This window comes from Penicillium soppii (genome assembly GCF_028829465.1).
Source record: "Penicillium soppii strain IBT 18220 chromosome Unknown utg000001l, whole genome shotgun sequence".
NCBI lineage: Eukaryota > Fungi > Ascomycota > Eurotiomycetes > Eurotiales > Aspergillaceae > Penicillium > Penicillium soppii.
In genome coordinates this window covers 2,992,710-3,006,163 of record NW_026643231.1, presented here as the reverse complement: position 1 = coordinate 3,006,163, position 13,454 = coordinate 2,992,710, and the positions used below count along the sequence as shown (strand labels likewise).

Here is a 13,454-nt window from a genome sequence, read left to right as displayed (position 1 = left end):
GGTAAAATAGGCCTTATGCTCGCTGCCTCGGTCGACGATGAGCAGGTAGGTGGTCAAACCAGGTGAAGAAGACCGCAAGCTCACCAGATTTACAGGCTGAATCAGAGCTCTCTGAAATCAAGAGTCAGGCGAAGATGATCTTTCGGCGATTGAATCGCAACTCCGCCCCTCAGGCCAGCATTGAGTCCGGCAAATACAATCTACAGTAAGCGGGCGCATCATGTCAAGCAGATCAATGAACTGACTTCTGCATAGCTACACGATCCAAGACGACATTTGCTTCCTGTGCATTGCCGATAAATCGTACCCCCGCAAACTCGCCTTCACATATCTTGCCGATCTGGCCTCTGAATTCACAACCACCTACCAATCCTCACAATACCTCTCGCCTACCCTTCGTCCATATGCCTTTGTTGAATTCGATACCTTTATTCAGCGCACAAAGAAACTGTACCAGGACAGTCGCGCATCGCAGAACCTCGACAAGTTGAACGACGAGCTCCGTGATGTCACCAAGGTTATGACGAAGAACATAGAGGATCTTTTGTATCGTGGTGACAGCTTGGAGCGTATGGGCGAGTTGTCTGGTCGACTGCGCGAAGACAGCAAGAAATATAGAAAGGCAGCTGTACGCATCAATTGGGAATTGTTGCTGAAGCAGGTGAGACCCGACTGACCTATGTTCACACAAGATTGATGGACTAACCATCCTCGCAGTACGGACCTTTCGCTGGCGTCGGGCTTGTCGTTTTCATCTTCCTTTTCTGGCGATTCCTTTGATTCCTAGCTTTCCGGCCGTGGCCATCGGCCTACCTTGTATGAATGTATGCATAGTTAATACCTCTCGGTGATTGCAGGATACAATCTACCGAACCTAGAATGCAGGGATTTGCGTGAACCACATGTATCTTATTGAATATCATCTAAATTTCATCCTCCTCTTCGTCGAAATCATCCTCTTCCCCCATATCGTAGAGAATCCGACCTCCCTCGCCGGGTCCATCTCCGTGCTGTGCATCAAAGTAAGGCAGCACGACGCCTTCTCTGTCGCGCCGTTGCTTGTCAGTCAGGCCAAGCTCAAAGGTAGATGTCGGCTCCTCATTCTCAGCACCGGGATGCCGCTCCATGGGAGGATTGTACAGAACGTTATCATCGAGTAAAGTGATAACTTCTTTCAATTGCTGTGGCGAATAGCGCGACGCAGGGGGAAGAAGGTACCATTCCAAAACACCACGACCACTCTTCCGCCTGTGTTCCAACTCGATGACAATTCCCTCTGCTGCGCCAGTGCCGCTGAGTCTGTCTAGTCGGCCGAGTAGAACGCCCTCCTGCTCTTCTTCAAGTCCAAAGACTGGAGGGGCTAGACTGCGGTCTCGAGCGGCCTTCTGCGCTAGAATGTGCGAAAACGAATGGAGAGTTATGATACTCGTGGCGAGGTATGTTAACACTGAAAGAGGTGATGACGAGTAAGGGTTCTGCTGGGGAGGCTCGGGTACGTCTTGATGATATGTCACTACAAGTGATGCGTCAACCTTTGCGGTTGGCGATGTGGGGCCAAGGATTGAGCTGAGAAAAGAGGGGAGATGGAATCCAGGGTCTACTCTCTTGGAATTGAGTAGAGGATTGATAGAATCAACAAGGATCAAGCGCCCTATAGCTAGTAAGTATAAATGTCCGCATGCGGGGTCGATAAAGTAGCTTACTCCGTGATGGGTTGGAGGATGCAACCTGTTGATAAGCTGCGCTTACTTCCTTCACAATTTCGACTGGACTCTTGCGACGAGTTGATACAAAGGCATCGACTCCCTCTGGCCGTTTAAGTGTCTCAAAAGCAATGAGTGTGACATGGACTTTGGACAGCTATTGAACAGGTCAGTCTAATCACTCAAGATTGATGTCATGTGTCTTCCATGTAAATCATTGCATATTACATCTTACCTTTGCTCGTCTTATGTATTCTTTCAGAAGTGGGGTGGCTGGCTGCTCCAGCGAGTCCAAGACCAGTGTGAGGGGCGATGCGGTGTCGCGCAGGCTCAAGAGTTTGGAAATCAGCAGCAAATTATGAGTACGTCTGTGCGAAAGATTGACCGGTGCCATTTTATTTGATTGCGCTAGACTTGGCCAAAGACTTTCGAGAGGGGGCAGGGTTGACGGACGCACATGAAGTGGGGTTGCGCAAAAATTTCGCAGTGTGATTTAAAGTTGAGGCTCGACGGGCCGGCCCGCGGCATGCATCTCTTTCAAATGTCGCTTGGGTTAGGTGGTGTAGGCTCCTAGTGGGTATGATTTATAGATTTCGAGGAGGAGTTATTTTGGTTCTAACTTCTAATCAGATGTACAACATGGAAAATTCTATTAGAAAAAAGTAGAGGGGGGTGGCAAGAGCTGCAAGTCCCGTAAAGGTTAGTTTCTTCAAGAGGGTGATTACCATACAGAATGACTTGAAACACGTTCAGCCGATTAGGTTGCACAGGAGGAATTTCAGAATCTCTTCATGTTAGCTATATGTAGGAGCATCATAACGGTATTATTAATGTTCCACCGTTGACTATGCTAAAGCAGTCTACAAATTACGAACAGATAAATCTTAGAGATAGCCAATATTTTGGAAAGATCGAACCCTGCGAGTAGGACTTTGTCGAATAAAGTCGAGTGACTTACATGAAGATACTATACTCTACCCATATGCCAAGTCGGTTATCTGGGGCGTTTTCCAACGAGTTATTCTATCTTTAAACGTTGGTCCCGCACAACTCTTTGGGGGGGCTCTGTGCTAAGCACATCAACCTCCTATCTCGGATCCGTTGACTCCTGGAGCTTCTATCCACAACCCTTGATATGTGTTCAAATGGTGTACAATTGTGCTAGGGTAGGGATGGGATGCTGTCCAATCCTTTGAGTCTGACAGAGTGGGTGACTCATTTCAATGATTGACAACCAGGGTCGATAGATTGCTTTGAGATTGTTAGAGATCTGCTACCACATGAAAACAGAGCCCTTCTTGTCAAGTAAGCATTATTGTCAAGAAACGCTGCTTGTTCAAATGATTACCTTTCTTGAAAACACGATGTAAATGATTAGTTAGAATCGCCACTTTTTGTCAGCCTATATTCCTTCCTGCATATTTATGTAATTTGACCATGATTTTGTATAGCGATTTCTCTAGTATGAGACTTTATATCACGCAGAGATTCAAAACTACCTTAAAATACAGATTTGTTTGTCAATCTGTGGCAAAAATGGATACTCAACGCAGGAATATGTAGTAAGCTCCAAAACTGTGAGATTCAAAGTTTCAAATATCCCAGCTATGATGCCAAGTTGATGCGAATAATTCATATAACCTTGCTTTAAGATGCATAAATGCCAAATATGACTGGGATGAATCAACTGCGGTTATGATGAGGCCGAGCTATAGTTAGATCGATCATTTCTGCCATGTCACACAAGCTGCACAAATGGTCTCTACCCGTATCCGGAATAAACTTCTCTTTGCTCCCGAGCTGTCAAGGCCCGACTTCCTCATTGCGACGACTTGATACCCTCTAACACATTTCCATTTAATCATTCCGCTTATTTGTCTATTGCTCCGCTTGGACCGACGAGAGCTTCGACCCCCGAGCCAAAATACCCTCATTTAGCCCCGAACACACGGCAACCATTTCGTACGGGGCAACGCCCAACACAGACTGGGGCTTTTCCACAATGGCAGAGCCACCAGCAAAGCGTGCTCGTCGAGTCGACAGCGCAGCCATGTGGGATTCCAATGATATACGACCCCGGGCAGCAGACCAAGAGTCAGATCGCGAGCGCAGACGTTCACCCGCCCCCCGAGACGGCCGACGCGACGGTCGGTATCGCTCACGCTCACGAGAACGCAATGATAAAAGGCGAGAACGGAGCTGGTCTCGAGATCGCCGCGACCGACGGGACGGAGATAAAGATCGAAAGAGGAGCACCAGCAGAGAGCGCAACTATGACCGACGAGGTGAAATAAAACTTTTACTTGGGATGATGGGTCTGAGCATATCTAATAAAACATTCTAGGGGCACCAAAAACCGTCAAATTCCGCGAACGCTCGCGCTCACGATCCCCGGGTCGCAGTGGTACGAGAGCCCGGTCACCACCGCGGGGTCCTAAGGGTGACCGCCGAGATCCCCGATCGCGAGACGATGGGCGGAAGGCGAATGGCGCACAGGCAGTGGACCAGCACGCGGACAAAATGGATGTGGACTTCAACTCAGATGCGGACGAGGATGAGATCGAAGCACAGATGCGCAAGGCGATGGGCTTCACCAGATTCCGAACCACCAAGAACACCAAAATCCCTGGAAATGACATCTATGGTGTGCGCAAGGAGAAGAAGATTGAGTATCGACAGTACATGAACCGCCAGGGCGGTTTCAATAGGCCTCTCAGTCCCTCACGATGAGCTCTGGTCCATCCTTTTCAGATCCTTCCAGGTCGCATCTTCTCTCTATGTATTCAACCCCCCGGACATTCTTTCTTTTTCAATCTGCTTTCGATACGATTTGCATTTGCGGAGCATGGTTCTTGGCTTGTTATTACTTCCCATACAACGTTGTATTATGGCACAAGCCTTGATGGATTTACTAAAAATCTCATTATTTCAAATTCCATCCCCTAAACTTCCTTGTGTATACCTATTTAATATACCTATTTAAATTTTTGTTAAAGCCTAGAAGCAGAAGCAACTTCTATTGAGATTCTTTACATTAAATTTGTCTTTACATGTACAATTAGAACGGCGCTGGGAAGAGACTTGAGACACGTTGAAGATATGAAAAAGGCTCGTTACAAAAGACAGCGATATTCATATGTGGCAAGAATGTCTAGACGTAATATAAATTTCATTATCAAAATTTGCATAAAACCGGTCAGTTCTTGTGAACTTGATTATCAACGCGACATATGACTGGGCTTCAGTGACGTAGGCCTACATACTTGCCTTTAAACCTTTCCCACTTCACAACCCTTCACAAAGTGGCTTCCGTACGATTTTTATCTATCAAAATAGCGCCGAAATTTAAGATGTCGGCCACAAGCGATCGCCGGGAAATTATTATTGTTGGTAAGAACAGACCGTTTGCGACTTCAATACCCCGCTTGTATTTTCAACTTGCTGATCAGAACATTTCTAGGTGGTGGCATTATTGGTTGTTGCTCAGCGTACTACCTGACGAGACATCCATCATACGACCCTACCCGACATAAAATCACTCTCATCGAGGCCTCCGAAATCGCTGGCGGGGCATCAGGAAAGGCAGGTGGCATGCTCGCGCAATGGGCATATCCAAGCAACATCGTCGGTCTGAGCTATAAGCTCCACGCAGAACTCGCAAAAGAACACGATGGTATCAATCGATGGGGTTACAGGGAGGTAAACTGCGGTCAATTGGTTGTGAGAGGTCGCGCTCTCACGGAAAAAAGTGAAGGGAAAGCCGGGACTTCGGAATCTCTTCAAAAACGCAGTACAGCCGCTCTATCTAAGCTCAAGTCTGCCAAGATCCCTCAGGACTTGGACTGGATTGAGCCGGAACTTCTGCGCGCCTATGAGAGTATGAGCGGCCCCGGCGAAACCGCGCAAGTGCACCCGTACCTCTTTACTACATCCATTGCAAAGCTTGCACAGGAGAAAGGCGTAAGTATTATTCTTGGACAGGTGACAGATATTGCTCGGTCGAAGAGCTCCGTGGAGTCTGTGACATACACCGACAAAACATCGGGAGAAACCCGAACCATCCCTGCTACCGATGTCCTCGTTGCTGCTGGTCCTTGGACAAATACCATTCTCCCAGAGGTCCCGATATCAGCAATGCGGGCTCACAGCGTGGTTATCCAACCCAAGGAACCTGTCAGTGCATACTGTTTATTCACCAATATTGAGATCCCGGCCAACTTCCATCCGGAGAGGAAATCACGTCCAACCGTGGCAGCACCGGAGATCTATGCGCGACCAGATGCAACTGTCTATGCATGTGGTGACGGGGACAGGACAGCTCCACTACCAAAGACTTCTGCAGATGTCACAGTCGACCAGGAGCGCTGCCAGGAAATTATAGACCAGGTTGGCAGTATCTCTGATGACTTGCGCGAAGGCGAGGTTCTCACGCGCCAGGCTTGTTATCTTCCAAACTGTGATTCCGGTGGTGGGCCGCTTGTTGGTTTGACTGGTGTCAAGGGTCTCTATCTTGCTGCTGGTCATACTTGCTGGGGCATCCAGAATGCTCCTGGTACTGGTAAGCTCATGAGTGAGTTTGTGTTCGATGGCAAGGCGAAGAGTGCGAAGATCGCGTCGTTGGATCCCCGCGACCATATATGAAATACATTCGATACCACTGTCAATAGCTATGGCAAAGCACTTACACGTTCATAGTATAGAAATCTACTTTGTCCCTACTTTGTCCATGACCCTCGTCAATTACATGAATACACAATACACTGAGAACCAAATTACTCCTACATACCTGACTAAAAATGCGATAAAAGTAGAGCCCTGTATATCAATTTATAACATATGTACTTAAAGACTCAATCATACAAATTTTGCTTTCCACTTCCGTCTAAAAAGAAGATCTTTGCTTCAATCCAGGAGCCGCCTTGCCAAAGTTGCGATAGAAAATCCATACAATCAAAAAGGCCCACCAATTTTTACTCGCAAACATATCCATAACCTGGCGAATTCCGTCAATTCTTTCAAGGATCCGGTTATCTGGGTGAATCGAAGCGAAGAGTTGAAGGCCTACAAGTTCTTCAGCTCGAAGCTTCAGGCTCATGGAGACGGTACGGTGTTCGGAGAAGCAGAAAGATGCCCCTAAGATCACATAAAGTCGACTCATCATATGCTGGTTTGGAGACTTCCAGTCTTGCAGTACCCAGACAGGATGCGGTACCCATGGTATGTTGCGAAGTTGCGTAAATGTCTTCCGCCACCCATGAAAATACATCCGGGCTCTCTCGCCACTCACAGCATGGAAACAACCGATTGTTCCAAAAGCCATATGACAGAGAAGACGATCGACCACCACATCAACGGGAACCTCGTCTATGTTTACCTCATCATCTGGGCTTGCAAGCCGTGTCGATGATCGGAATGTCCAGGATGGGGTCATTATCATGGCCGCCGTGAAGATAGTCAACGGAGTTGACATAGGCACGCTATATCCTGGAAACGGAAAATTCTGCGCTGGTCCAATAACTGATGGTCGTACAACGAGAAGTTTGTGGCTGAGATCCTCATCGCTGAATAGTTGCAAAAGGAGTCGCTCGGTGAGGTTCTTAGCATAGGCATATGCCCATGGGAAGTTTTCCTCCTCGTAGAAATGGCTAGTACCGAATTTTTGTACTTCTGTCCATTCAGGAAGAGCGGTGATTTCATTTTCTAGATCGTAGAAATTCTCTTTGATTTCGACGTCGGCTTCCTCGCTGCGATGATAGAGATGGGTATTTGCGTATGCAGTAGACACATAGACGAAACGGTCTAGGTGGTCGCACGTCAATGCAAAATTCGCAATCTTCTCAGTTGCTCTGATAACTGTATTCATTAAGCTAGGCAGGCCCTTCGATAAGTTGATCGATGAAGCGGCGTGAATGATGATGTGAACGTTGTGCCGAATGGCATCTAGCTCGGGTATATCCAGTCCCATGTCAGGCTTGACGATATCACCATCAAATACGATCAGACGACTCGATTCGCACAGCTCCTTTGCAATTTCATGCGGTAAAGCTTTCTTCCATTTGGCTTCGAGCTTCCTTCATTTGAAGAGTTAGCCCATATAACGTCATGAGCGATGCCCAGTGGTATATTTGAAGTCTACTCACTTGCGACCATCTCTGCAAAGTAAGTAAACTCGAGAGGTCTTCGTACGACTTAGCAGTCGGTAGACGAGGGCTGTGCCCAAGAACCCAGATCCGCCCGTCACTAGAGCAGATTTGTTTTGATAATATTCCCACATCTTCAGAGTAGCATTGTTTCTAAGTAAGTCCAATAAGTTATTTCATTCCCACAAGCTTTGGGCTGCCTTAAGCGTACCTGGTCGGTATATTTTAAGGTTGGATTTCCTATGATATATATACAGGCTTAGGGCTGTAGAGAATGGGATCGAGCGAGCGATCAAATTCTGAAGTCCAGGACCAACTGACAGTAAAGCTCTGATTTGCAGCGTTAAATATCTCGCAGATGTCCTGTCTACTTAAATATAAAACTTTATCTAGAATATTGAAAGATATTGAAAGAATCAGGCCCTTGGTATCACCTTTCGATCTGCCAAGCAACAATATTCCCAGTTATTGAAATCTTTGTACCACCTCGATCTATAAAACTTGTTTTGATCACCACAATGAAGGTAAGGAGCTGATCGGTTGTATATATAGATCAGCAAATATAGGCTTAGTACGGAGTACACACGGCTATACTAGGGAGATTTCAAAGTTTGAACTTGTATATATATATATATGTACTAATTCACATTGTTCTTTGGCTTTTGGTTGAGCTGTCAGAAGTTGTTTCTTACGGTTAACAGTCTGCATCAGGGACGGAAATGCTCTAGTAGGATTTGTCAGACCGCTGGTGTTTGACCACGATCTTGTAGCATCTTACTCTAATGGGTTGGCTATGTGTTCACTCCTTGCAGATATGCAAGCCATCTGTTGAACTGACTAGACTTTCAAGTTTCCGGATGAACTGATACATCTTCGTTGTTCTATGAAGAAGTGGAATGCGCGTCAAATGCTATGCCTTACATCACACATCGACCAGAAAAAGGTTCCAATTTTCTAATTGGACATATATTGTCAGCTCGTTCTTTCCAGCAGAGATACACAAGCGAAATATCTCACACTTCAGTCATTGTAACCCAAGAAACAGGCTTCCCATATTCATTGTAATTCCATCCGACCCTTCCCAGTCTGTAAAGCCCCGCCCAAGCCCACGCCATCTATCCTGGGATTATTACTACCAAATTATATACTGGCCACATCTCATTCTCCTCGCTGTTATTCCGGGAGTCCCAGTCCTTTGTGCTGACTCTGTAGCCTTGAGCCCCAGCATTATCATAATGCCCTAAAGCTGACTTGATATAGCTTCGCAGGATACCGTCGTCCATGGACCCATAACACATACGAGGCCACACTTCCGCTTAAGTTGTTTTTTTTGGCAATTTTCGGGGGTATTCGATTAAAGTATCCGATTGCCGATTGGGCAACACACGGTCGTGCACGTCACTGATATATTGATACAGACATGGATCCCTATGATGCAAGAAAAGGGGTTTTCTTATTTCATATGGGCTGACACTTTTGATACAGGAGGAACAACTGGAGAGATGTCAATATCTCAGATCCCCAAGAAGATTCTGTGGTCCGATGGCAACAAAAGAATCATCTCCTTATCCTCATGATTGGATGTTTGGCTTACCGGCCTTTACTGCTGTTCTTGAAGGAGAACCGCAAACACCCCAAGACGGTCTATGATCATATAGATAGAGACTTATCTGAATAACTATATTAGAAACTCCCTACGTGTAACCGCAAACGATCGTAAAGAACTTGATATTGCGTCATACTTTTATTCCAGTACATACGTGAATATGTACGTATCAAATGCTCGTTCTTTTGGCATGATAACACCTGCTGTCATCCAGACCTCCCCAAATATTCAGAATCTCTGTCATGTTTAAAATAACACAACAAGAGAAGATCACCCGCTAAGACGAGGTCCAAAAATAGCGCGGGCAAATGTTTAAGCTTACATGCGGGCGCTCGGACCACGTAAACGCGGAGAGGACAGACAAGCTCCGACTTGACAACATTTGAACTTTCATTCAATTGAGTGATGCCAACACAATGCGTCACCTCAGACCCTCGGTTATATTAACGTCGTTACTTTCAGCGACTGGCATCGTCGCCAGTGAAGATCCCAACGATGTCTCCGTGTTGATTAGGGAGGCCGGACGCGCCAGCAACGATTCCCTGCTATGGGGTCCTTACAAGTCAAACCTCTACTTCGGTGTGCGCCCTCGTATCCCGAAGAGTCTCTCTGCGGGATTGATCTGGGGCAAAGTTGACGATTATGCCGGTGCCCAACAAAGTATGTTGCTAGTGTTCAATTTCATTGCGTCGTAAGCTTCGAAGCTAACACACACCAGACTTCAGACACACCTGCGAACAAAATGAAGGCATGACTGGATATGGCTGGGATGAATACGATATTCGGAAAGGTGGACGGGAGACTATCCATGACGCCGGAAACAATTTGGACTTGACGATTGATTTCATCAAGGTCCCTGGTGGCCAGCACGGTGGTAGCTGGGGATTCAGAGTCAAGGGCACACCCAGCGATGGGAATCCCCACCAACCCACATCGATGATATTCTATTCTACCCTAGAAGGACTCGGTCAGTTGGGTGTTGAGGCCGACGAGACCGAATTCGGCATTGAAGGTGACGTCAAATTTGAAGGCTCCTCCCTGGAACTTGGTGACTTCACCATCGATGTCACAAATGGCCCGAACACCAATATACACCCTCGTTTCGAGCACCAAAGCTCCAAGGATAAGCCATTGGACCGCAGCATCGTGGATAGTCTGATTTTCCCCGAAGAACAACTTTGGCAAGCCAAGGGGATCTTCTTCACTCAATTGAAGGCTCAGGTTGATGAGGCTCTTGAGGAGTATGGGAAAGAGAACATTCCGCCTCCAGCCCAGCTATTCACCGTGCCGCATAAGCCTGGCTACGGCAATGCTCATCTTGTTCAGAAGGTCTTCTCTGGTGAATTTCAGTTCGACGTCTTGTTCTCCTCGGGCTCTGCGCCTAAGCCATTGACCTCGGAAGTTCTCTCTAAGGAGATCAAGGAAGCCTCGGAATCTTTCTCTGAAACCTTCGACCAACTTCTCCCTCCCCAGGCGCCGTTTGATGAGCCGAAGTACTCGAAATTCTCCAAGGCAATGCTGTCTAACCTCATTGGTGGCATCGGCTTCTTCCATGGTGACCAGATCGTGGATCGCTCGGCTAACCCTGCGTATGAGGAGGAGAACGAGGGTTTCTGGCAAGAGACAGAGCAGGCTAGAGCTGCCGCTCAGCCTGCTGTCGAGGGCCCCAAAGATCTTTTCACTTGTGTTCCCTCTCGACCGTTCTTCCCCAGAGGTTTCCTATGGGATGAGGGCTTCCACCTGATGCCCGTAATCGAATACGACACCGACCTTGCGTAAGTTTAATACGGTTGCACTTAGTTTCCCAGAATTTGGCTAACATACTACTCTGACAGGCTTGAGATCATCAAGAGCTGGTTCCACTTGATGGATGAGGATGGATGGATTGCCCGTGAACAGATTCTTGGCCAAGAGGCGCGAAGCAAGGTTCCCCCCGAGTTTACCATACAGTATCCTCACTACGCGAACCCGCCCACCCTGTTCATGGCCCTTGAAGCCTTCATGGATAAGGTGAACAGCAACGTCAACAAGAGCACCGCTCCTGTGACATTGGATAACCAAGATGCGACCGCGAGCTTGCGGTCTGCCACTGTCCGACACCCAGAGTTGTCACAGGCATACCTTCGTTCATTCTACCCGCTCCTGAAGAAGCACTACAACTGGTACAGAAAAACACAGCGTGGTGAAATCTCCTCATATGATCGTGAAGCATTCTCTACCAAGGAGGGATACCGCTGGCGCGGACGCTCGGTACAGCACATTCTCACTTCCGGTATCGATGACTACCCCAGAGCCCAGCCACCGCACCCCGGTGAGCTGCACGTTGATCTGATCAGTTGGATGGGAATGATGACTCGCACTATGCGTCGTATTGCGCAGAACCTCGGCGAGGAAGACGACGTTGAGGAGTTCGCCTACTACGAAACGGCTATCACTCGTAATATTGATGACTTACACTGGGACGAAAAGGCGCAGACCTTCTGTGATGCGACTATCGATGAGTACGAGGAGAGCGTTCACGTTTGCCACAAGGGCTACATCTCCATTTTCCCCTTCCTGACTGGCATGCTGGGTCCCGACAGCCCACGTCTCAAGGCCGTTTTGGACTTGATTGGTGACCCCGAGGAACTGTGGAGCGACTATGGTATCCGCAGTTTGAGCAAGCAGGATGAGTTCTACGAGACCGATGAGAACTATTGGAGAAGCCCTGTTTGGATTAACATTAACTACCTGGTGCTGAAGAACCTCTACGTAAGTTTTCTGCTATCTCATAAATTCCCCATCAATACTAAAGATTTCTTACAGGACACTGCTATCGTTTCTGGTCCCCACCAGAAACAGGCACGCGAGCTGTACAACACCCTGCGCAAGAATCTGGTTGAAAATGTCTTCCGAGAGTGGGAGAAGACCGGATTCGCCTGGGAGCAGTACAACCCCGACTCAGGTAAGGGTCAGCGCACACAGCACTTTACCGGCTGGACCAGTATGGTGGTGAACATGATGTCGATGCCGCAGTTGGCCACACCTGGACAGGAAACCGCTCATGACGAGTTGTAGGTTCAGCAGCGTCATGTGAAAATAGACCCATCACACAGATTATACTGTGCTTGTGATAGTTGTACGACTTCAAATCCATTTGAATCGAGACCTCCAACGCCAAGCTAAATTCAATTCGAATGTATTCCGTAACGTAACTCAATGGCGCCGATCGCGATCATCCCGATCTCTCCTGCGCTCAGGATGTCGCCGACTAAGCGCAGGCGAATAACTCCTCTCCAAGCGTCGACGTCTCTGATGTTCCTCATCTTTCCTACTGGGCCGACTTCTCGAGCGGGAATCCTCACGGCGCCTGTGGTGGTCCCTACCACGGGATCGGGATCGGGATCTATGACGATGACCGCGGTGGCGTTCCCGATCGTCGTGATATTTCCGATGTCTGCGATCCTTATCATGACGATCCTCGCTGTGATCGCGTCTTCGTTCCCGATTCCGCGGGCTTCGACTCCGATGTCTGTGTCTGCGACTCGATCGGTGGTCTTTCTCCTTCGTCCCGGCATCTGGCATCTCTTCTTCTTTGGGTGCTGTCTTGTGTGCGCCTTCGCCGAGAGGAATCATGTTTGCGTTTTCAGATGCTTTCGACGGAACCGGGAGGCCTAAGGCGATGGCCATTGCTTCTTCTTCGGCGTCTTTGACGCGCTGTAATTCTTCTCGTTCTTTGCGGAGTCGTTCCTCCTCATCTTCATCGCCTTTTGCGTACCATGCGAGATCGCGATTCTGCTGCCATCTTCCGACCGGGGCCATCACCGAGTGACCTAGGTAGTTCTCCCGGTGGGCGGAGTCCTTGACGTCGGACCATTTAAACTCATTGCGACCGCCGCTGAGACATAGATTAGTGAAGATCAGCCGTGACGGTATAGATGGTTACTTACCGGCTGCCTTCTTTGCGTACACCAGCAACCAAATCCATAGCGAAGAATGTGAGGGAGAGGAGGTCAGAAAGTCAGA

At 48.0% G+C, this 13,454-nt stretch overlaps 7 protein-coding genes across 7 annotated transcripts; 4 read left to right on the top strand and 3 right to left on the bottom strand.

Moving 5' to 3' along the window:
• Positions 1–15: 15 nt before the first annotated feature.
• N7529_001140 (SNAP receptor SEC22) lies at positions 16–676 on the top strand (the record flags this gene model as incomplete). The annotated part of the gene is made up of 3 exons (XM_057236671.1): positions 16–45; positions 96–205; positions 256–676. 3 exons carry the CDS (start codon positions 16–18, stop codon positions 674–676), a joined length of 561 nt encoding a protein of 186 aa, XP_057103474.1.
• A 247-nt stretch (positions 677–923) lies between these two features.
• Positions 924–2,097, bottom strand: N7529_001139 (Elongator subunit IKI1; the record flags this gene model as incomplete). The annotated part of the gene is made up of 3 exons (XM_057236670.1): positions 924–1,651; positions 1,704–1,860; positions 1,939–2,097. The coding sequence occupies 3 exons, from the start codon at positions 2,095–2,097 to the stop codon at positions 924–926; spliced, it is 1,044 nt and encodes a 347-aa protein (XP_057103473.1).
• Positions 2,098–3,705: 1,608 nt separating this feature from the next.
• N7529_001138 (SNUT3/LISCH7 family protein) lies at positions 3,706–4,433 on the top strand (the record flags this gene model as incomplete). The annotated part of the gene is made up of 2 exons (XM_057236669.1): positions 3,706–3,988; positions 4,048–4,433. 2 exons carry the CDS (start codon positions 3,706–3,708, stop codon positions 4,431–4,433), a joined length of 669 nt encoding a protein of 222 aa, XP_057103472.1.
• A 620-nt stretch (positions 4,434–5,053) lies between these two features.
• Positions 5,054–6,344, top strand: N7529_001137 (NAD(P)/FAD-dependent oxidoreductase; the record flags this gene model as incomplete). Its single annotated transcript, XM_057236668.1, has 2 exons — positions 5,054–5,093; positions 5,164–6,344. The coding sequence occupies 2 exons, from the start codon at positions 5,054–5,056 to the stop codon at positions 6,342–6,344; spliced, it is 1,221 nt and encodes a 406-aa protein (XP_057103471.1).
• Positions 6,345–6,585: 241 nt separating this feature from the next.
• On the bottom strand, positions 6,586–7,977 carry N7529_001136 (uncharacterized protein; the record flags this gene model as incomplete). The annotated part of the gene is made up of 2 exons (XM_057236667.1): positions 6,586–7,774; positions 7,844–7,977. The coding sequence occupies 2 exons, from the start codon at positions 7,975–7,977 to the stop codon at positions 6,586–6,588; spliced, it is 1,323 nt and encodes a 440-aa protein (XP_057103470.1).
• A 1,888-nt stretch (positions 7,978–9,865) lies between these two features.
• cwh41 (mannosyl-oligosaccharide glucosidase) lies at positions 9,866–12,506 on the top strand (the record flags this gene model as incomplete). Its single annotated transcript, XM_057236666.1, has 3 exons — positions 9,866–10,109; positions 10,168–11,224; positions 11,285–12,506. 3 exons carry the CDS (start codon positions 9,866–9,868, stop codon positions 12,504–12,506), a joined length of 2,523 nt encoding a protein of 840 aa, XP_057103469.1.
• A 138-nt stretch (positions 12,507–12,644) lies between these two features.
• On the bottom strand, positions 12,645–13,416 carry N7529_001134 (MMtag domain-containing protein; the record flags this gene model as incomplete). The annotated part of the gene is made up of 2 exons (XM_057236665.1): positions 12,645–13,326; positions 13,379–13,416. 2 exons carry the CDS (start codon positions 13,414–13,416, stop codon positions 12,645–12,647), a joined length of 720 nt encoding a protein of 239 aa, XP_057103468.1.
• Positions 13,417–13,454: the final 38 nt, after the last annotated feature.